The 21,646-nt window shown below is 40.3% G+C and overlaps 1 protein-coding gene across 2 annotated transcripts; it reads right to left on the minus strand.

Moving 5' to 3' along the window:
• Positions 1 to 760: 760 nt before the first annotated feature.
• On the minus strand, positions 761 to 20,773 carry SPTY2D1 (SPT2 chromatin protein domain containing 1). Of its 2 annotated transcripts, XM_069857703.1 has the most exons (7): positions 20,637 to 20,773; positions 11,238 to 11,352; positions 8,748 to 10,034; positions 8,448 to 8,594; positions 7,527 to 7,680; positions 6,794 to 6,871; positions 761 to 4,820 (listed from the first exon to the last, which is right to left on the minus strand). In XM_069857703.1, exons 1-7 carry the CDS (start codon positions 20,694 to 20,696, stop codon positions 4,724 to 4,726), a joined length of 1,938 nt encoding a protein of 645 aa, XP_069713804.1. In that variant the 5' UTR covers positions 20,697 to 20,773; the 3' UTR covers positions 761 to 4,723. The 2 variants fall into 2 exon arrangements, with proteins under 2 accessions (XP_069713804.1, XP_069713803.1); XM_069857702.1 differs by having other exon boundaries at positions 762 to 4,820; positions 8,448 to 10,034.
• Between the last annotated feature and the right edge of the window lie 873 nt (positions 20,774 to 21,646).

Here is a 21,646-nt window from a genome sequence, read left to right on the forward strand (position 1 = left end):
TAAGAAACAGTGAGAAACTGGGAAGAAGTTGCATGCAAAAAAAAAAATTATGAATTTGCCAGTGCAGGAAAAAGGATGGAGATAAACAGGACTTCCCTGAATAGCTAAACAGAAAATCCCCAAAGCAAGTTAAGAATCAGATGGACATAGAAGTTAGGACGAAACTGGTCACATGTTTCATTACTTGAAGAACCTCTTCCATCTTTGATTTCATCCCATAAAGTACTTTAAGCATTATGTCAAAGATTATTTATTTTTCTGAGCCTAGGGATCAAAAAAAATACTTTCATGTGCATTTCAAGTGCTAAAAAAAAAAAAAAAGGCTACCTATGGAATAACTAAATTGCAGTTTGATCTTGTGGAACTAAAATGTTATTTGAAATAAATTACAACTAATGATTGTCTTCAAATAAGGGAAGCCTACAATTTTTTTTCCCAAAGCTGTGTAAAATGACTTTCTTGCATCCAGAGAAGTGCAGCTTTACTAGCTGGATTAAGATAACCCCATGTAGAATCACCCTCCACCTGAACCGAATATATTTACTTTGAAATAATGACTGACAACTGATTACACCTATTAAGATACATGAAAAATCCCAAAGGAATTTTGTACAAGGTAATTACAGACAACACAAGATTTCATGCCTTCAAATCACAGTACTCTTAGAGTACTGAATGAATGCTAATTTGAGATACAATTTAAAACCAAATTATATTAAATACAGCAACGTGCAAGCATTGCTGTTTTAGAGGAACTGCATATGGACTTACTGTGATATGTATTAAAATACCCGTTTGGAAGGGAGTCACAGCACCAGCTGATCAGAACAGTCACTAATATTTATCCCCACCTGTCAAAGTAGTAAACCATTCCACAGGAGACAGCAACCAAAGACATTCAGAAGCTTTATATAGGAATAACAGAATCAGAGAAAGATGCTGCTTATGAAACTGCAGGTTGAAACACGATACTCCAAATGGAAGAGATTAAAGGCAACTGGCACACTGGTGTATATTATCATTCTAAATTACATGTACCTCCAAATATATATTATGTCACAAGCCTAAACTGCAGGAGACACCAATGATTTTCAGATCTGCTCTGAATGCCTAAGTAACTCCTTTAATTTTTCATGCACTCTTGCTGGCTGCATGGGAACAAGAAAAATTCTTGAAGAACACTGAGCCCAACACTGTTGCATGTGACAGCTCAGAAGAAACCAGCAGAAAAGAATTCTGAAATCTTCCATAAAGTAAATCAATGAGAAATAGCAGTAACATTTTTAATGCCTGTAATTTATTGTATACATACTCTGCAAAACTTATATGCATTTGGTGTGTGCAAAAGTATATGCTTTGACAGCACCAGAAAACAGTTAAGCTATGTACGAGATTAACCTGATTTGTCACAGTGTAAAAAGACATTGTGCACAATGATATCCCCAAAGAAAAAAGAAAATCATTGGCTAAAACTAGAAGCACCCTTATTTACACGCTAACACTTTAATATTGCATCACACCCACTCACCAAAATAAATAGAAGTACATTCATCAGACTTTAAACACCAGTCTCTCCATATATTTATTTTTCTGACATATTTTGGTCTCCAGAAATATGCTAGATCTAGAAATATGCATCAGCCACTAGATTATGTTACAAAAGGCAAAAAAAATAGAAAATTAGTTTTCCTGGACAATATTTCAGGCTTTACACAAAAATAAATCCACATTTCCATAGAGATCTCATACTTCTTGAAAGGTTTTTATTTTAAAGCACAGCACAGAGTTGCACACTAAGGCTTCCTGTGATATGCAAAACCCTGGCCTCCAAAAGACATCGCTGTAAAGTGAAATACAGCTCAAGTGTAAATAGAAGACATTTTCAAAAAGTAGTCATCAATAGAAAGTGCCCTTCATTTGATTTAGCATTAGCAGTAGCTACTGTAATTGTGCAATCAAAGCCAGACCTGGAAGGATTTTATGAAAAGTATGTAATTTCATACTATCAAGTTTAAGGATATAGAATCTGAGATAGCAGAAACCAACCAACCTTTTTATACTCCTACATTCATTATTTTTTGACACAATTTAGTAAAAGGCACATTGTCAAACAATGAATTAAAAATCTAAAAACCAAACCAGAATTCCATTGAATACAATTATATCATTAGCTTAACATCAGATCCTCATAAGCCAATAGAGGCATTCTTACAGTTTTCCTTAACATCAAATTCAGACGCCCTTTGGACAAGTACTGAAGTACTCTCATTAGATTAATAATATTAAATTGGCAAACAGTAAACACATTTTTGGATACAAGGTCAGGAATTAAACCCACAAAAATTTAGTTCCTTCCTAGCAGATTTACAAATATGCAGCAAATGCAAGCACATTAAAACCCAAACATTCGTACAAAATTTGGAAAACATTAGCATTCCATGCCAATTATGAGAAAGTACTTCTTGACTGTAAAAGTACAAATGTGTCCTCGAATAATTTTTCCTATGAAATGGACAAAATTCAGCAACGATCACTGTATGAAGAAACAGTGTCTTAGGGAGGCTAGCAGAGTACATTCCAGTTGCCATCTAAAAGACAAATGACAAAGTGCTTTACAGATCAAGACATTTAACTGATCTTGCACAGCTAAATAATCTGAAAGTGGTGAGATGATCAAGTTATTTAACCTCTACTTATCCAAAATGTAGATTTAACTCCCAACTGAACCTATTCTGAATATATTTCTTTTGCTTTATGACAGAATTTTCCCAACCAGGCAGGAAGTCGCTCACAGTTGACAGCTGTCTGAGTTGACAGATCTAGAGCCTTAAAAGATCCAGCTAAAAAGCATTAAGAATTAAAATGACCCAGTAACTTGATCATGGTCCCAGTGTTCATTATCTTGAATGGATAATTCTAGGAATTACAATAGAAAATTTTAGATGGTCCCAACAAAGCAGAATGAATACAACACTTCTAGACAAGCAATGAGGTTACACCATCTTGCATGATCAACTGCTAACAAAAACTGTTTCTCAGTGTAAGTTAATATAGGAAGTTAAAAATACAGAGGGAGCAACGATGGTATCTTAACCGGGGCTCCCTATCAGGTAATACTGAATTCATTTATAGAATCTATGCCAACAGCTTACTCATGTCAGTGTTTCACTGAGGCAGTGAAATGCTACACCATTGACAGAAAACAGCTTAAAAAGGCAAATCCGTTTTTTCTTACATTAATGGTCAGATGTTTAAACTTCAGCAGCTTCCAAGATTGTTCCTTACAGGCTATCTGAACTGCTCCCTAGAAGCAACACCCTGATAGGAAAGGTTCCTTTGTTGTTTTTCTACATGGAAATTTTTTCCTTTTTATTCCTTCCAAACACTCAAAGCTCTTTTTGTAGTTCTAGCATAAAAACACAATAGCCCCAGCAGCTGAAGCCAGAGGTGCTATCAGTGGAGTCCTGGAGCTTCAGGCAAAGCTGAGTAGTGATACTGGTGAGCTTTGAAGGGCAGCCTGGGGAAATCAAAGTAGATGCAACACCAGATTTGAACCAGACTCTCATTACAACACCTGCAGACTTACATGAATCCTGTGTTGATTGTAAACAAATTCAGTTACTGAAAGAAACAGTCTAAGTGCATAGTTAGAAATAATGTGCAAATATGGGCATTAAGGTAAGTAACTGAATTAACTCTCCTGCTATTTGTAACATTTTAGATTTTTGGTTTTATGAAATTAATTATGAGTATTAACTAGTTAAAATGAAGTTAATATTGAAGAGCTGCAGGTACATTCTAACAAAACTTACTCTGATGTGCTTTCTAAATAGTAAACCTAATCAGATAAATGACTGTTCCACATTTTCAACTGTTTAACACACCAGATGTTTAATGCAAGAAAAAACATGTGTACCATACACAATCTGTAAAAGCAGCAGAAGCTGTTAAACAAATGTGAATGTTTACAGGGCAGGAAAAGAATTCCCAAGCAATCACCTGAGCCCAAACACACAAGTTACATAAAAATACTAGAAACTCCAATTTTCAGTGTACCATTTTATCATTCTGAATTAGATTGGCATTGGAAATCCAGGCATAGCCAAAAGGTTATATTAACTGCACAATTTGCAAATGACATGCGCTTCTCTGTTTAGAAATAAAGAGGTTCAAATTATTTTTATGGGTCCTCAAATGAGAAAATATGCTGCAATTTATTGCTTTGAACATCTCTGGCAATGGCTGAATTTACACCCAAGCTGCTTCTGCACAGAAGATGACATTTCAATACTTTGAGGCTTAAGTTGGGAGACAATAGGATAGAAAGCAATTTCTAAATCAAGAAATATTAAGGAACTAGACTGCTGTTCCTTTCTTTCAAGCAAATGCAAAATTGGTTTACTGGTACATGGGCCCATGGTGTTCCAGGTCAGTGCATAGCTAGTCAGTATTTCTGCTGGCATCTTGAACTGGTTTAATCAATGGAAACATCTAATTTCATTCCACCTAATATGCATTAGTGCATTAATTTCTTCATAAAAAACAACCCTGGCAAGTATTAAAAATAAATATCTTATTTAGGTCAAACTAAAGCCTTGCTTTTCAGTACTTTTAATCCCTTTAAATATTCTTTTGCCCTCTAACAAGCAAATGGAAACTGGAGTAAGAGATGTATGGAGGCAGAGTGTAGCAGAACATGAACAAAGTCAACACCATAAGTCAGTTAACGTGTCCTCAGCTTCTTAGACTGTCTCTTGCGTTTCAATTCTTCTTCTTCCCGTCTCAATTCTTCCAAGTCCTCCTGAACACCGAGTCTCAAGCTGCCAAATAAGATGAAATCCTTTACACACTGCTACTCAAGAAGCATTAAATTTGACTTCCACCCCTTCCCCAAGAAAAGCAACCTTAAAACTACATCCAATTTAAGCAGAATTTTTATCAGACCAACAACCATTCTTTAATGATAGCAAGAATAAAGTTTTAAAAGAAACCAAGGTTTCATCATTTGATTAGAATCAAGTCTTTTGAAAGAAAAAGCATTTTAATTTTTTTAAAAAATCAGGATTGTAAAAAATTGATTTTAATTGCAAATGGTAATTCTTTTTTTCCAAAAAACTGCTGAAACACCTCCGTCAATTCTTGCCAATGTAACTCTTGCGTACAAGTCAGAGCAGGACTTCTGAGAGCCACCAACACTTTTTACTGGCAAGGGAGAGAATAGATATAGCAAACAGTATAGAAGCAAAAGATTTTTTTGCAGCTTCCTGGCTTGTGACACCATTTAGGTACCTACAAGCTCAATATTGCTTCACCCTCAGCCAATCTAGTTGCCATGAGACTGGTGAACAGGCTCCATGGAAGAAACCGCTAACACAGCATGTTCTAGCTACATCCCTGCATAATTTCTTCAGCTTTCGAGAAGTCAGTATGTTGAAAGTGATACTTAAAGCAGTATCTGCAGTCACTGATCTCTTCTCCAATAAGTAAGGGCTGGATAGTCCTGCTGGCTTGATCCTAGGAGTGGGTGTGGCAGTTACCAGTTTGTGATCAGCTACTGCCTCATTTGCAGCCCTACCAAGTGCATTTGTACATCCACAGCTCATTATGAAACAACATAAGGCAGTGCAGCATGCAACTCATTGCAAAAGGTTCAGCCACATGAGGATCGAACTGCTCTGCGCTAAACTGCTCCAGTACAGGCCCTAAAACAGATGTGATGTCTCAACAAGCATAGCAAAGTCCTCTTTAATTCAGGAAACTGCAGTCATCCAAAGAATAGAAACAAACATATCAAGAATCTATTTGATGAAACGCTGGCTTGAAGCATGTTTCATTGCACACCTTACTAAACTATAATTTTAGTGGGCTTGCCTGCTCAGAAAAAGTTCATTACAAGGATAACAATGCTTTTAACTAAACTCAGTGAAAAGTAGCTGAGCACTGAGAATAGTTAAAGTAAATTTTACTGAAATTTATTTCCCCGAGCACGTGTAGTTAAACATTAGCCAGGTATTCAACTCAAAAAAACTCACTCTAGGTCTTCAAGAGAGAATTTAGTCAACAAACATCACTAAAATTCCAGTTGTTTCCTCTAGCTCCATTTCCCAGCCTATAGCTTTGCATGAGCTGCAGCTATTCCCCCAAGAGCAAGGAGAAATAAGTACACTAACTTCAAAAAGATGCAAATATCCAATGCTCAAGGCACCTTCTGAATAACAATATAAAAATATCAATAGAACAAAAACCTGACAATATATATATATGGACGGTATATCCCAATATTTTCCATTATCTAGAAAAACTTCTTACAACTTTCAAAAATCCACTAAAAGCAAAAAAGAATCAGTTTATGAACATCAAATTTCATAATGCTGACATAATTATACATGTCTAGGGGCCAAAACAATGGTCAAAACAAATACAAAAATATAAACTTCATATTTGAAATCACCAATTACAGAACTTTGTCAGAGTACTCTATATATATACACACACACACAGAGAGATACATGAACACATCTATGTAGATGAAAACAAATCTCCTTCCAGTCCTCAAACTTGCAAAATATTGTGATGTTTGGGAGAAATTGAAGGGTTTACCATTTCAACATACAAGATTTATTTACCACACACACCAGCTGGCTGAGTTTCATCTTTATCTAAGCTTTCTTAAAAAATGCTAGGTCTTTTTAACTCTGCTGTAAAAAGCAGGAAATATCCACTTTAACTCAGCCCCGTGACTTGGCAATAAACACACTTCCCACTTTCTATCTGAGTTTAAATCCATGCATACCTCCTAGCTTCTTCTTTCTGTTGCTCTTTCCAGCTGCTCTCCATATAACGTAAGGCATAATCACTTTCATCTTTGTATCTGGAAATTAAATATTAGTTTTCAGCACACTAAACATGACAATGTACAGTCAAGTTATAAATTCACATCCCTCCTTAGAAAGATTTAATTACCTTGCCATACACAGATTTTATTGTTTTGAAAGAATCTAAGGTACAAGCCTATAAAAGGCTTGCTTTCTTATATCTTGTTGTCAGACAAGAAGGAAGTATTTAAATAATCCAAATAAAAGCCTTCATTGTCCAGCAGCTGCTAGTCAAACAAGTCAGATCCTCTCACAGAGCAGCTAGCACTATTGCATTTAGCAGTTCATACTAGGCAGCTACATTTGATGAATTCTGAAATACTGCAGACTGCTACAGAAAGCTTTTTAACATCCAATAATTGGAAAGAGTTGCCATGAATTACACAGATGAGGCATTGAAGAAGCTGTTTTATTTTCCAGTTATGTCCCATTGCATCAAATGGTATTGCTCCCTAAAACAGCATGGCAGGCAGTGTAAAAATTCAAGGTCCTTTCTGCACAGAAGCAGCCCTAATGCTTCTGCAAAATGCAAAATCATTTTTTGATATCAGCACTTCTCTATTTCTAGAATATTTTTATTTGTGAAACTATATTAATTTCTGTTGTTCTCTTACTTGTTTTGCAATATCTTAAGATCTGTATTTTTCTTACCTTTTCCGATCATAGCCAAATATTTCCCGAATATGTTTTGATATTTCTTCTTGGGGTTCCCCTTCATCCTCAATGAAGTCATCCATTTCAGAGTCATATTCATCATCATCATCATCTATTTGTCTCTTGTAACCAACAGGAAGTCTTCCAAGACCTAAATGACAGCAAGTGAAAAAAATCATTAACAAATAATATAGCATTAATTTAACAGTATTTCTTGCTATACCTTGGGCACAAGCCATTTTACAGCTCTGGGCTTCACAGTACAAAACTTCTGCCTCACGTTAACTAGCAATTCTCAGAAACTCAGTAACAGGAAATACTTCCTCAAAGCTGTACTATAGATTACCTATCAGTATCACCAACAGCATCCTGAGGAAACTACCAGACAGAAGTCTATGTTCTTGTTCACAGGTTTCTAGGCACTTATTTGGTAGAGTCCATGCTGCTTGCTTCTGTTAAGAAATAATTTTGAACTGGACACTTACTGATAAGGTGAACTTGCCAAAACACTTAAATACCAGTCACAAGTTTGGTTTTAGTTTTCATCTACCACTTCAAACACCTGTTATTTGAGACACCACATAAAATTTAAAGACTGAGCATAATGATGTGATGGAGGAAGTGAACACTTAAATTCTTCTCCTTCTAGCAGCATCCACACAGGCTGCTTTGTTTTCTTTCATGTAATACTTCACACTCCAGGCCTGTATTTCAAGGAACATTAAGTATAGGTAAAAAATAAAGAGTTGCAAAGCAGAAAAAGCATCCGTTTCAAAGGCACTCTTTGAAAGGCAAAGAGTATTTCTTCCAAGTCTTCCTGATTACATCTGTGATTGCCAAGGACCCTCAGCAACCTCAATTCAGACATATAAAAAAACAAAACAGGTAAATAAAAGTACTTGCTTTAAAATTTTATACCTTGTGGATGAAGCCCAGGTCTATGCCCTTGAAAAGATCTCATTCCATTTATCTGTCCATTGCTAGGTCTTGTGACTAGGTTTTTAGAAGAAATGGTTTCTGATACAACAGTACACTTCGGTTTCACAGTTGTGCCCAAGCCACTGCCTGGCCGCCCAGGTCCTGTGCTTGGGCTGGTGCCTGGCCTTCCTGGTCCTGTTCCCAAGCCACTGCCTGGCCGCTTGGCACCTGTGCTTGGATTGATTCCTGGCCTTCCTGGTCCTGCTCCCAAGCTGCTGCTTGGCCTTCCTGGTCCAGCACTTGCACTGACTCCTGGCCTTCCTGGTCCTGTACCTGTGCTGCTGCCTGGCCGTCCAGGTCCGGCACTTGTGCTGCTGCCTGGCCGTCCAGGTCCAGTGCCCAAGCTGCTGCCTGGCCGTCCAGGTCCTGTGCTTGAGCTGCCAGCTGGCCTTCCAGGTCCCATGCCTGAGCCACCACCCAGTCGCCCCGGTCCTGAGCTTGAGTTGCTGCCTGGCCTTCCAGGTCCTGCAGCTGAGCTGCTACCCAGTCGCCCAGATCCTGGGTTTAAACCACTGCCTGGCCTTCCAGGTCCCACACCAGAATTGCTGCTTGATCGCCCAGGCCCTGCACTTGAACCGCCACCTGGATGTCCCGGTCCTCCTTTTCCTAAGCTGCTCCCTGATCGTTTTGCATTTGAGCTGATTCCATGCTGAAGGGGCACAGCATTTCCTGACTTCGTATGAGCAGACTTTTTCAGGCTGGATTCTTTAGAAGATGGTAGCCTCTGAGCCCCATTGGCTGCTAGCTTTGAGGGTGGTACATGAGAGCTTGAACCAGACCTTCCAATACCAGTAGGGCTTTTTAAGGAGCCATTTTGTGAATTTTTTTCCATTTGATCCACTCTAGATGACGACTGTGGGTGTTTATCAGTCAATGCTGGTGCTTTGGATTTCTTATCAGTACCACTCAAAGAGGACAGACTGCCTTTTGGTGTGGAATGTTTATTTACTGAGCTTTTATTAAGTTTTGCATTTACAGGTTCTCTCTGAGAAGTCACTTTTTTTGAAGAACTAGATGTCCCCATATTCTTAAGCTCCTTTTCACTTTTCTTATGCATTTCCACTCTGTTTTTGCGTCCCAAATACTCTCTCTCTCTCAATTCTTCTGCTGTTCTTGGTCTCTCTTCTACCTTTTTCACTGCTTTTATTTCCACTGGTTCATATTGTTTTTTTTCAGCAAGCTTTAAGAGCTCTGCAAAGTTCAGAGGTGCTGGTGCACTTTTGGGAGCCGCCTTTGGTTTCACTGCAACTTTGGACGGTTTCTCCTCATATTCTTCTTGCTCATGCTCAGATTCCGTCTGATTGTATTCAAGTTGCTCAGTTTCATCTTCTGCTACATACTCAGCCTCTGGGGCCTGAGCAACATTCTCACAAGTTCTCCTCTTTTTAGGCTTCTCTTCAACAGGAATGCCATTATAGCCATAAAAATTATCCTTGGTTCGTGAGGCCATAGCTCTTGCCTTTCTGTCATGTTTCAGTTCAATACGTCTAGCCAAGAGTTGTTCTTTCTTTCTTCTTTCTTCCAGTGCTGTAAAAGAAAATAAAGAGAAAGTTATGCAAAAGCACTACTTTGTATTTCCAATTGATAAACCATTTAGGACAGTAATTCAAAGATATCTGGCTAAAAGCTATTCAAAACAGACCAGAAAGTGACCAGATGTCTCCCAGCAGGGCAAGCTAATCAACCTGGATCAGCTACTCCAACTAATAAAGGCAAACAAGTAAAATGCTGCTACTGCAAGACCCACTAAGATGACTCAACTGAAGCAGCTCTCAGTCACTACATTTGTCCAGTAGGGTCCTGTGCCCTATCTCCACACCTGTGCTATATTCTTAACAAATTGTTTTTAGCTATTTCATGCATAATTATGCTCTCTATCTGGCAGCTGTGTGTGATCTGCTGACAAATTCAGGCTGAACTAGCTGGTGAGTATGATGAGACATCTGAACACAAGATAAGAGACCAAGGGAGTGGGGGACAAATACAAGACTCAGGAAAAGCACTAAATCCTACAAAGTGGATTAGGCTACTCATGCTGTGGGTGCTTTTAAAGGTACTCCATGCCCTGCCTGTATTATTCTATTGTCAAAATACTGTGATGGTACAGAGAAGTGAGTGCATGCATGCCTATGTGGAATTCATGTTCAGTCTTGCTTCTGGCTGGACCTGGCAGCAGGGATAAGGAAAAGGCTTATGACTGGCCCAGGAGAGAAAGAATACCCTGGGCCATCCAGTCCATCAGATTTGGTTACTTTAAACAAGCCATTAACATCAGAAGCAATGCAGTATTAGTTCATTCTACAGACCGTTTAAAGGAAATATAATACAATGGGAAAACTGTGGCACAAGCAAAGCCTCCACCATATGAATTTAAAATTCAGACTGTATTGACACACTAGATTAAAACATAACAGGAACTCTTACCACTTTTTCACACAGATAAAAGTTTTCAAGTTTCTGAAAGTCTAGATGGCTTCTTGCAACATCTTTTCTCCTTAACTACTTTTCTATCTCCAACAGTACATGTTAGTGTAGCTGAGGAATACTTAACTCCTTAAGAAAGCATACAAACATCCCTAGTCCTTACTTAGTTCTGACTCTCCCTCAGCATCAGTTACATTCATAAATTCCAGAAGTAGATGCATAGCTGTATTGGCAAGAGCTTTGAATAAGGTGACAGTCTCAAAGAGTCAATGAAAGTCTCCCATAGGAAACATTTTGGACTATTACCTTTTTTTCTTTTCTCTTCTTCTTGCCGCCTGAGAAATGCTTGCACAGCTGCAGACTCTACACCCTTGACTTTTGGAACCTTTTTAGGAGGACCAACAGCCAAACTGTACCTTTTCTGCAAAGCACAAAGAAATACGTTAGAAAAGTTATGAAATTTAAAACCCAGAGGTTTTAAAACCTAGTTATGCAACAGTCATGTACTTGACTTTAAGCATAGAGACAGTAGAGAACAAACAATGAATTCTCACTGAAACTGAGAATACACTTGACTCCTAGCTGTACTTTGGTTCAGGCTGACTAAGGAGCAACAATCTACACATCCTTGCGGTGAACTTGCAAGCTAGAAAGCCACAGGCTCACATACAAGGGAGAGAAGGTATCTTAAACATTTTGAAAGGTAGCTTTCAAACCCAAAACTGCAAGATAACCAAAATACAGAACAAGATACCACAGCTAAATGAAGACAATCTTGGCTGCTAGTCAGAAGTATAGACAACTACTCCACCCTATAAATATTACCATCAAGATGAGCCCAGTTTGAGCTCTCCATAAATTGCAGCTGGACTGCATACTAAGTGACTCACCCCTTGAGCAGGGACCTCTCGAGGTTAGAAATTCATCACCTGAGACTAAGAGATATTCCCTTAACCAAAGCAGAGAGATCCCTTACCTGTGACAGTTCCTCAGTAAGTGACAGATAGCATGCTGAATTAACATTATGAAACTTCAATAATCCATGCAGCTACTTTATATTATTATAAACACTGTATGGATAATTCCATTAGACAAACTGTTGAACAAACCCAAGACTAAGATAGAATCCAGCTACACCTAGGCTACAAGAGGAATTTAGAAAGCAAGGGGGTCCGCTCTCAACTTTGTGACTCATTGGGAAGGTTCTCGTTACTCTTTGGATCTCTAGCCTCTGCGTGACTCATTTTAACTTGATTCTAACTCAATTCTCATTTGTATGTTTCATCCACTCCGTAATTTATAAGGTGACTCTTGCCATGAAGCTTATTGAACTCTGTCAAATTATTATTGTATCTCAATAAAATATACAGCTGCTTCTCTTTTAAGTGATGTGCATTCCATTCATCTGTGACAAGAGTGCACTCAGCTTTCCAAAGGAATAAACAGGAATCTAAAATAAACTAGGGAAACCAAGAGAAATAAGTAAAAGGCAGTACACTGAGAAGGAACACAACAGCTACATCAGACACAAAAAAAATATTTCAGTTCAGCATTAAATTTTTGACCAAGCAGGAAACAAATATAGACAGCAGCCCAAGCTGCCAGAGCCTGTTCAATTCCTCACTGCAGGTTTACAGGTCCATTAGGGCCTTCAGCTTTATGGATGCTCATTTCAGTTTCAGGCTATGTTATTCAGCGAAAATAAATACATCAGCTCAAAAACTGGAATTACTCCAAAAGTTTGAACTGAATTCACCTCCATAACTAGTAGATTGATCTAAAACTATTGATACTGATTTCAGTTTCCGCTGCAGTGATGTTAAACAGAAGGCTATTATACATCAAGGAGATAGTGATCCGTATACCAGTTGACCTGAATAGCTCAGGTCTGCACTCTATTATACTTACCACTTGGGACGCTGGATGAACTCAGCAGACTAATTGTGACAGAATATGCAGCCCTCACTAGGCAATTCCACCATTTGCTTGTGGTGGAATTTGCCTGGAAAAGAGAAGGCTCCAGGGAGACCTTACTGAAGCCTCTCAATATTTAAAGGTGGCCTATTAGAAAGATGAGGACAGACTTTTTAGCATTACACCCCTGATAGGACAAGGGGCAATTTTTTTAATGAAAAGAGGGTAAAGTCAAACTTTTTTTTTTCTTTTTACAATGAGAGTGGCAAAACACTGGAATAGGTAGTCCAGAGAGGTGGTAATGCCCCATCCCTGGAAGCATTCAAGGTCAGGTTGGATAGGGCTCTAAGCAACCTGCTCTAGTTGAAAACATTCCTGCCCAGGGGTTGGACTAGATGGCCTTTAAATGTCCTTTCCAATCCAAAGCATTCTATGATTCTATCTCATCACATCTGGAAACCAAGCAGCATGCTTTCATATAAGATCCTTTTCTTGACAGTGGAAATGGATACAGTTTTTTTTACTTCCAAGAACACCCTATAAGAGCTCTGAAGTCCACAATGCTGATCCTCACCACAGGCAGGATTTTCACAGCTTGCCATGCCTGGATGTCTGTCCAGTGCTGTACAACTTGGGGTTCCAGCAACTGAACAGATTCAGAGTTATTTATACCATCCCCTTTTCCTGTTAGCTCCAATAAATGTTATTTTAATCACTATATGAAGATCCCAAGTGCCTTTCTTAGAGGAATCTATAATGAACACTTGCACAAGTGTGTTACACCTATACAGACATTGGTTTTCATAAATATACCCATTACAAGACTGGACTTTGAAATGACACAATGGAAAGAAACAGACTTTATCTTCTATAGTCTGTTTGTGGGAAGAAGATCAAACAAAAGCAATGAGAAGGACAGACACTTAAAGATAAATTCAGTAGAAGCCAGTTAACCCTGAAACAGATAGAAAGCAGAACACATTTAGGGAAAAATAATTCCTTGATGTTTGAAAGTTTTGGGTTGTTTTTTTATTTCAGTAGGAAACCAATAGATTATAACAAAAGCCAAGATCTTCCACATGGAAAGTCTACATCCTCACCAAATGAAAAAAATGAAATATAGTCCCAAATAAAAACATTGTTACTAAAAAAAGACACACAAGTCAGTATTCCTATCCTCATATAGCTTTATGAAACTTAACTAAAAAAAGTAAAATATCTGTTAAGATACCTACACCCAAGCATTTTAGAAGCAATAATCAGGCAAGCTAGTAGCATACCTCCCTATAGATTTCAGTATCACTCAATGGTAGCCTTTGTTTTAATTTCTAATTCATCAAAATTGCAGCACATGTATAGATCCTTGGATTACTTCAATTATTAATATACTAACTATTATACACATGTATACACATGTGCTAAGAAGGAAGGTTGAGACTAATTTCTAAAATGCAGCCAAAACTGGCTCCAAGAAGGGCAGTTATAATAACAGCTATTTGTAGTTACCTTCAGTAATTTCTGAAATCACTAAAACAAAATTACAAAGATACACCATCCATATACATTGCAGCAGTAAAACCTGACATGCTGCCTCACCCCATTAAAGACCTACTATAGTCAAGCTCTGTGTAGGCATGTTTACTACAATCTGAGAACTGATTTTGTAAATCCTTATCATTTGCAGAAGCTCCAACTCTGATCAATTTTTGCTACTTACAGCTGAAATCATTCAACTTGATCATTATCACTACAACCATTTACAGGATAAGACAACACCTGAAGCTGTGCCCCTCTTTCTTCCAGGAAGCTGAAGTCCTTTCCTTCCCAATTTGTGTAGTCTACATCAAAAGTATTCAAAGACAAATTCCATGGACAAGCCAGAGCATTTTCAAAACAGATGAGACTGTTGAACTCAATCTTATGGGTCTGTTCCAACCCAAATGATTCTATGATTCTGAGTTTCAGGCCTAAGGAGTGCCTCTCAAAACTTCTAAACAGCAGGGACAAATGTAGATTGATCTGTCCTGATAGGAAGCCTTATAAAGAATTAAAGTGATGGTGAAGCAGTTTTCAGCCTTTGTTTTGCTGCACTACAACCAACAGTCCTATTCATGAGCAGGTTTGGAAAGCAGCTTGATGGACATGCTGTTTTCTGACTGCTGCTAATGTGACAAATGGTGCAAAATTCAAGATTTAAGTATCTTGCTGTCAGCAGGATTTCTTGCTATTGACTAACAACTGAAAACATAGCTGAACAATTCATAAATGAATTCTCATTTTCTGTACTGTAAGTCACTACTACTGTTAAGTTCTGTTCACCTTCATTTAGAAAGAGCATAGAATAACCAGCTTAACATCAGTCTTTTCAAAAGCACTGAACCATGCACATATCCCACAAGCACTGATAAAGCATTTTATTTACAGTGCAAGCAAATATGCACCAGATTCCAGGTAAGCCAGACAAAATAAGCTGAGACATGTTATCACTTTATCATTGAAACAGCTGCTGCACTATTCTAGCTTTTTATAGCTACTGCGAAGTTGACTAAATCAACACAGCAACAGAAATGTTCTACCTGAAGGAGAGCATGTCAGGTCAATCTGTTTTCAGAATCCTGCACTATTCAAGTTGTAAACACTGCTTATATCTGGATAGAACCTAGAGACAGCTCTGACTGAATACTGCTGAGGTACTCAAAGCAGGCACTGCTTTACCTGAAAGAAAAAGTAAAGGCTGCAGAAGTGCCTTTCTTCAGCTGTGTACCCTCAGGAAAGTCTTCCTAACAGTGAGTAGTGTTTCCCCTAATGTTTCTCATTTTTTCACCTCCAGCTCTGCAAACATTGCCATAACTGCCTACCCAGTCACCAGCTCTCCCCAAATCCAACCAATGGTACTTTAATACTATGGTGGGAAGTCCACTACAGTACGAGATCTTATTTATTTTCCACTTACAACCAGAGCAAACTGTTTCAGTGGGCTATCTAGCATACAAAGTTATACAGCTGACAAAGAAGCAGATTTTTCTCTCAAAAGTATACCTAGAAACAAAAAGATGAATTAAAAAAAAGATTGGTATTAATACGGCAAATAAAAATCCTACAGGGCTACATGTGCCTATACATTCACACACACATACTGACTTGTGAGAAATATATATCAGATATAGATTATACCAAAAAGACATTCATCTCTTAAGTGCAGAGCGCCAGTGTCTCCTAGCCAGCCTTGGCCAGCAGGCAAACCCCAGGTCACAAGTTTAACTGTCATCTGCAACAAGGTTTTCCTCTTAAATCACTGACTTTAAAGTGTGGCACACAATCCTGATACAGTTGCAGCTCGTTTGACTTCAGCATGGAAGTGCCAAGTCTTGGACTGCAAAACAGATTTTATGAAGTTACTGTAATCTTTGTGGTATCCAACTGAAGCCCCAAAAGGTATAGACCAAACACTAGACCCAGGCACCACCAACAGAAGTAGCATTGCCTTTAACCGTGATCAGTGCAGAAATGCAAGGCATAAGCGATCAATCCCGTCAAACCCAATTTCTCAAGTAGATTACCCATACAACTAATTATTTTTGCTGTGCCCTAACACATGCAATGCAAAGACAATTCCACTTGTGCTGTTTGCGCGGGCAACTTGCAGAAGTTCTCACAGGATCTGTTTTACTTGGTTTTCACTAGCAAGTTGTGAGTCCTCAACAATGTTACAACAGTTTTCCTTACCATTCTTCAGGACATAGCCTGGTGTAGTGGGAAGTCCCCGTTTCTCCCTAGGGGTATAGCTCTTTAGGGTATAACTTCCTGATAACATTACTAATGGTTCATTAACCCAGTTAAGCTGCACATACATCCTTGTTTGTGTCACTCCTCTTGCAATGCCCTAATACTAGTTCCTCAAAACACAGCTTTCCAAACTGATAAGTGGTCATTTGTGTTAACTGCCCAGGGGCCTCTGCTGTCACCCTATGCTTGTACTTCCAAGGCCTCTACTACAGCCTTAGCACTGTCCACTCTGCAGACACCATGCTGGGGTTACCAGCAGTTCAGTCTACAGTTAGACTCTTAGGCTACATACACGTAATGCTTTCTCAACTACTGTTATCAATATCTAGTTATGACAAAGTAAATGACAGTTATCAAGCATGCTTAAATTAATTTGATTCTCTTTGGGTTCTAACAACCCCTACCAAGAGAAAGGCTTTACCAAGAAGAGTATTTTAACTACCAGCTCCTACCATTGCCATGCCCCAAAATCAATTTAACAGCCACGCTGAACCATTAGCTGAAAAAAATGCAGAAGTTCCTTCTGTTAAATGTTGCTTCGCATAGTTTAAAAAAATACTTAAAATTATATGGCTTCCTTTATCTAGTTGTATTGTAGTCCCCATTTTCATCTGCTTAAGCAAAAGAAAAATAGACCAGAAATAGGCTAAGCTGAAAGTTTTACATGTATCAATGCTTGCAAGCACCTGGAACTATCAGGTTCAGCCAAGCTGAGAGTAAGAGCCCTTCTCACCTCTTGTGAACTTTTTACATGGTGTCTTGCAGTTCTCATTTGGATGTCAATGCAATAGAAAGCATTTCTAGGTCCCGTTTTGAGGCAAGTTTTGACCACATAATAAATATGCACACCAACTGAATAGGAGTCTGATTCCACAACAGCAAGCTGTACTTCAGAGCCACTCAGCATTTCTCTGGCAGGGCCCCTCTTGCCCACAGGCAAACATTCAATAGTTTGTAGATTACAATTTCAGGGGCAGGCTCTGTTACACAGGACCCTCTGAACAAGCTCTGGAATTTTGCTACTGTTTCACTGCACATATACTTAATTTCTAGTACCTTTGTGCACATCAACGTCACTGGAGGCTATTTTGTAATGATCCATACTTTATCAGTCTGCAAGACTCTAGCAAGTGCTGACGTGGATGACAAGCTGTTTCAGTTTTGGGTCACATGGCTGTGGTTAAATGCTATTCTGTATCAGATTTTTTGTAAGCCCCCTACACCAAACATTCAGCCTCTGTTAATAGGAGGGAGCTATAGAGATAATTTCTAATAAATTATTAATGACACTAGAAACAAGGTAAAACAAAAGGATGACTTGGTCCCAATGATGCTCAGTGATTTTTTTTTAAAAAAACACCTGAAATATGGTTCCATACTTTTAAGGCTATATGCCATACCAACATCTCAATTTGCTTCACCACACCCAGTTTGTCACTTAAAACTTACAGCACAGTATACCAATTTCACCAAGATAAGACTGACATACAAAGTATTTAAGTCTTACTGGTATCATGCTTAATCAAAGCAAAATCACACGGGAAATGTAATGAACCACTTATATGAACACATGTAACAAGAAATACACACATGATATAGAAGCCTCTATAGAATATTATGCGAGAAAAACTGGGGCTCTTCAGCAACTGTCAACGATTATTAGCAACATACCATTAATAGCTTATACATGAGTTCACATACAGGCTGTTTTATTTAGGAACAAAACCCGACGCAACTAATAAGGCACCGAAAGGCTGATTTCAGCAATGCTCCTTTTGAATCTGGATTTCCATAGGGAGATGAACAAGCAGAGCTGTTTCTACAGGAACATGATGCAATACCTGTTTTACACAGATGCCTCTTTTACAATACAAAACCATTTTTTTCTAGAGTCTTTGTATAGGTTCTACTTTTGAGATGTATATACTACCAGTGTATGTTACACTATTTTTCATTACAATAGGTGCAGAACATTAGTGCACTGTAAAGTTTAAAATAAACTTCTCAGAGAAATTATGGGGATATGCTAATGAATGCAAGAACTAATAGTTCTGGAAACCTGTTAACTTTACACACCACTAAATTTTGTAATTACTTTTTATGGTAATTTTCATGAAAAAGTAATTATATTCTTATATAAACACTTTTTACATACTAGCTTTAATCTAGTGGAGTGAGTTTGATGTCCAGTGATCAGAAAACCTCCACAGGCCCTCTTTTGAAGCCTAACAGCTGCAGATAAGCTCCAAGCAGTGCCAAGTACAGTTCTAATTCTGCTCAGAGACTGAGGCCAACTCGACAGTTAAAAGCTGCACCACCAGCATGCTAGAAAGGCAGGAAGCCAAACTACTTCAGCTATAGCTTGAACTGCACTCTCACTCCACAAGCTAATCAGGTAAGCAAATCCTAATCCTGCCTTTGCTAAAAAGAGCAACAAAGCCCTTATACATCACACAAAGGGTAGGACTCCCTCCCTCCACCATCACATCTGCAACAGAGAACATGGCAGATACCTCATCAATTCATCGTGATGGTTTATAACTATTTGTGACAAAATAGTGACACACTACATTAAAGCCACATGAGAAAACTAAGAAGGTAAAAAAAGTTTTTAAAACTCTAAAGTAAAAACTACAACTCAATAACAATTTAGTGAACAGCTTGTTTTAATAGTCATAAACCAGGCATTTAAATACCTAAAAATATTTATATATTTGATATTTTCATATTTATGTTACAAACCGTATTTCTACAGAGTCAGAGAGAAAATAATCAGGCTAAATATTAAAAAGTACATTTTGTAAGATTTTAAAAAAATAACAGAATCTCATGAATTCTGTCTAGCTATTGTGTGGCTTGTCCATATGATCAACTGGTCACAATATTAGTGAATGTTACCAAAGTTTTATTAGCAACATAGAGACTGACATACTCTCAGTCCTAGAGTGTCAGCAGCTTCAGAACTAAAAAGCATGCTTTTTCTAATTTTCCTAGTTTATGTTAAAAGCAGCTACGCCTCTCATTTACACTGCTTTAAGTGAGCTAATTATAGAAACACAGAACTCTGGCACTTGGTTAAATAATAGGAAAAGTATTTCCCTAATTGATGGCTACCAAAAAGAAAGCTTTTTTTCAATCCAAATAAGCACATAGGACAATTTAGGCCCTGCCAAACGAATGAAACTCAGTATACTAACATACCAAAAGGCTACAGGCCTTTCCTACTTGCCAGGCTTCAAATCATAGAATGTTCTAGTTTGGAAGGGACTTTAAAGATCACGTCCCACAGGCAGGGACACGTCCCACTAGATCAGGCTGCCCAAGGTCTCATCCAACCTGGCCTTGAACACCTCCAGTGAGGGGGCATCCACAGCTTCCCTGGGCAACCTGTGCCAGTGAACACTCCATTCAGCCAAGTGACTTATTTCATATTGAATCAACATAAAACTGATAGCTTGAGTTAAAGCACAGACTGCTGAAATACGGACTTCAGACTAATATCCATAACAGATCACACGCCTTTCACCACTCACCCCCCTGGAGCTGCTGCAGGCCATTCCTTAGCCAGGGACACGCAGGTATCACACAACTCGGCACATTCATCCCAAACCCGTCACTTTGCCCCCCGACCCACATTTGAGACGTGGCAGACTCCTGCTTTCAGAGCAAACAGACGGACTTATCCGACACGGAACCACAACGGCTGCCTTCCCGTCCCTTTCCCCACCCCTTTCGCTCTCGGGTCTCGGCGCTTTCGGCCGCCCCCTCCCAGCCCCACGCGCTCAGACCTGTTGCCAGCGGGGGCCCCGCTTCGCCCCCTTCTCCAGCCCCGAAGCCGGGGAGGGGCGGGGTGGGGGGACGGCGACCGGCCCCGGCCGTGCCGGCAAACCGGCTTCCCCGGGCCGAGGCGAGGGGCAGCGGCCCAAGGGAAACCCGCGGCGCCCCGTGAGGGGAGCGCGGTCGGTCGGCCCCGGCGCTCCGCGGCAGCGGCCCCGCTGCGCTCACCGGCACCGCGTTCAGCCCTTGCTGCTCCGAGGCCATCACGAGAATATCGCGGAAATCCATGGCCGGCTCGGGGACGGGGCCAGGCTCCCGCTCCGCTCCCCTCCGCGCCGCCCGCTCCGTCCCCCGCCCCGCTCCGCTCGCTTCCGGCCGCCGCCGCCTACCCTTTATATCACCTCGCCTCGCGCCGCGTCACCCACGCGCGCGTCACTTCCGCCGGGGCGGGCGCCGCGCTTCGGGAAGCGCTTCCGGTGGGGGTGGGGGCCGGGCACGCGGGGGGCGAGGCCTGCGCTCCGGGAGCCCCGCGGGAGCGGCGGGGCCGGGGGCTACTGCGGGCCAGGGCTAATAAAGGATTAGTGCCCACCCCCTCCACCCCCTTGCCCGCAGCGGCCGGTGCGCGGCCCCGCCCCTCCCCGGGAAAGAGCAGCTCCGGCTGCGGTGACGTCTGGGGGCGGAGGGAAAAGCTGCTTTGGGGCTCGGGGAGGCTGCTCCCCGCCGCCTGCCGCCCTGTTCCCGGCGGGCGCGGAAGGGCCAAAGGGTCGGGTCAGCTCAGTGCTGGGGGGAACAGGGTCAAAGGGTGAGGTCAGCTTAGCGGCACAGGGATGGGGTCAAAGGGCCGGGTCAGCTCAGTATTAGGGGGACTGGGTCAAAGGGTCAGGTCAGTTCAGCGGTGATGGGGATGAGGTCAAAGGGCCGGGTCAGCTCAGGGTCAAAGGGCTGGATTAGCTTAGTGGCAGGGGGACGGGGTCAAAGGACCAGGTTAGCTCAGTGGTGGAGACGACCGGACCAAAGGGCTAGGTCAGCTCCATGGCGGGGGAGATGGGCTGAAGAAACTTTGTAATGAAACACAAATATGTATCAAGTATCTACAGCCTTTGCTTACCAGGGCTTGAAAAATAATGTGTGACTCCTAGAGATGTCACAGTTACAGTAGCAGTGTGCTCCTGGCCCTGTGAATACCATGTGATAAACAGGGGTCTCAGGAGCAACACTGGCCAATAAAAATACTGTGT

The sequence above is a fragment of the Phaenicophaeus curvirostris genome, chromosome 5, assembly GCF_032191515.1.
Source record: "Phaenicophaeus curvirostris isolate KB17595 chromosome 5, BPBGC_Pcur_1.0, whole genome shotgun sequence".
NCBI classification, from domain to species: Eukaryota; Metazoa; Chordata; class Aves; order Cuculiformes; family Cuculidae; genus Phaenicophaeus; species Phaenicophaeus curvirostris.

What these genes read in the sequence shown, in the direction of transcription:
- SPTY2D1 (XM_069857702.1), bottom strand. Translation starts at nt 20,696, where the DNA reads ATGGATTTCCGCGATATTCTCGTGATGGCCTCGGAGCAGCAAGGGCTG. An exon ending in AGAAGAGAAAAGAAAAAAAG is followed by an intron (nt 10,035 to 11,237) that starts GTAATAGTCCAA and finishes TTTCTTTTACAG; the next exon opens with CACTGGAAGAAAGAAGAAAG. An exon ending in ACCTGGGCTTCATCCACAAG is followed by an intron (nt 7,681 to 8,447) that starts GTATAAAATTTT and finishes GCTGTCATTTAG; the next exon opens with GTCTTGGAAGACTTCCTGTT.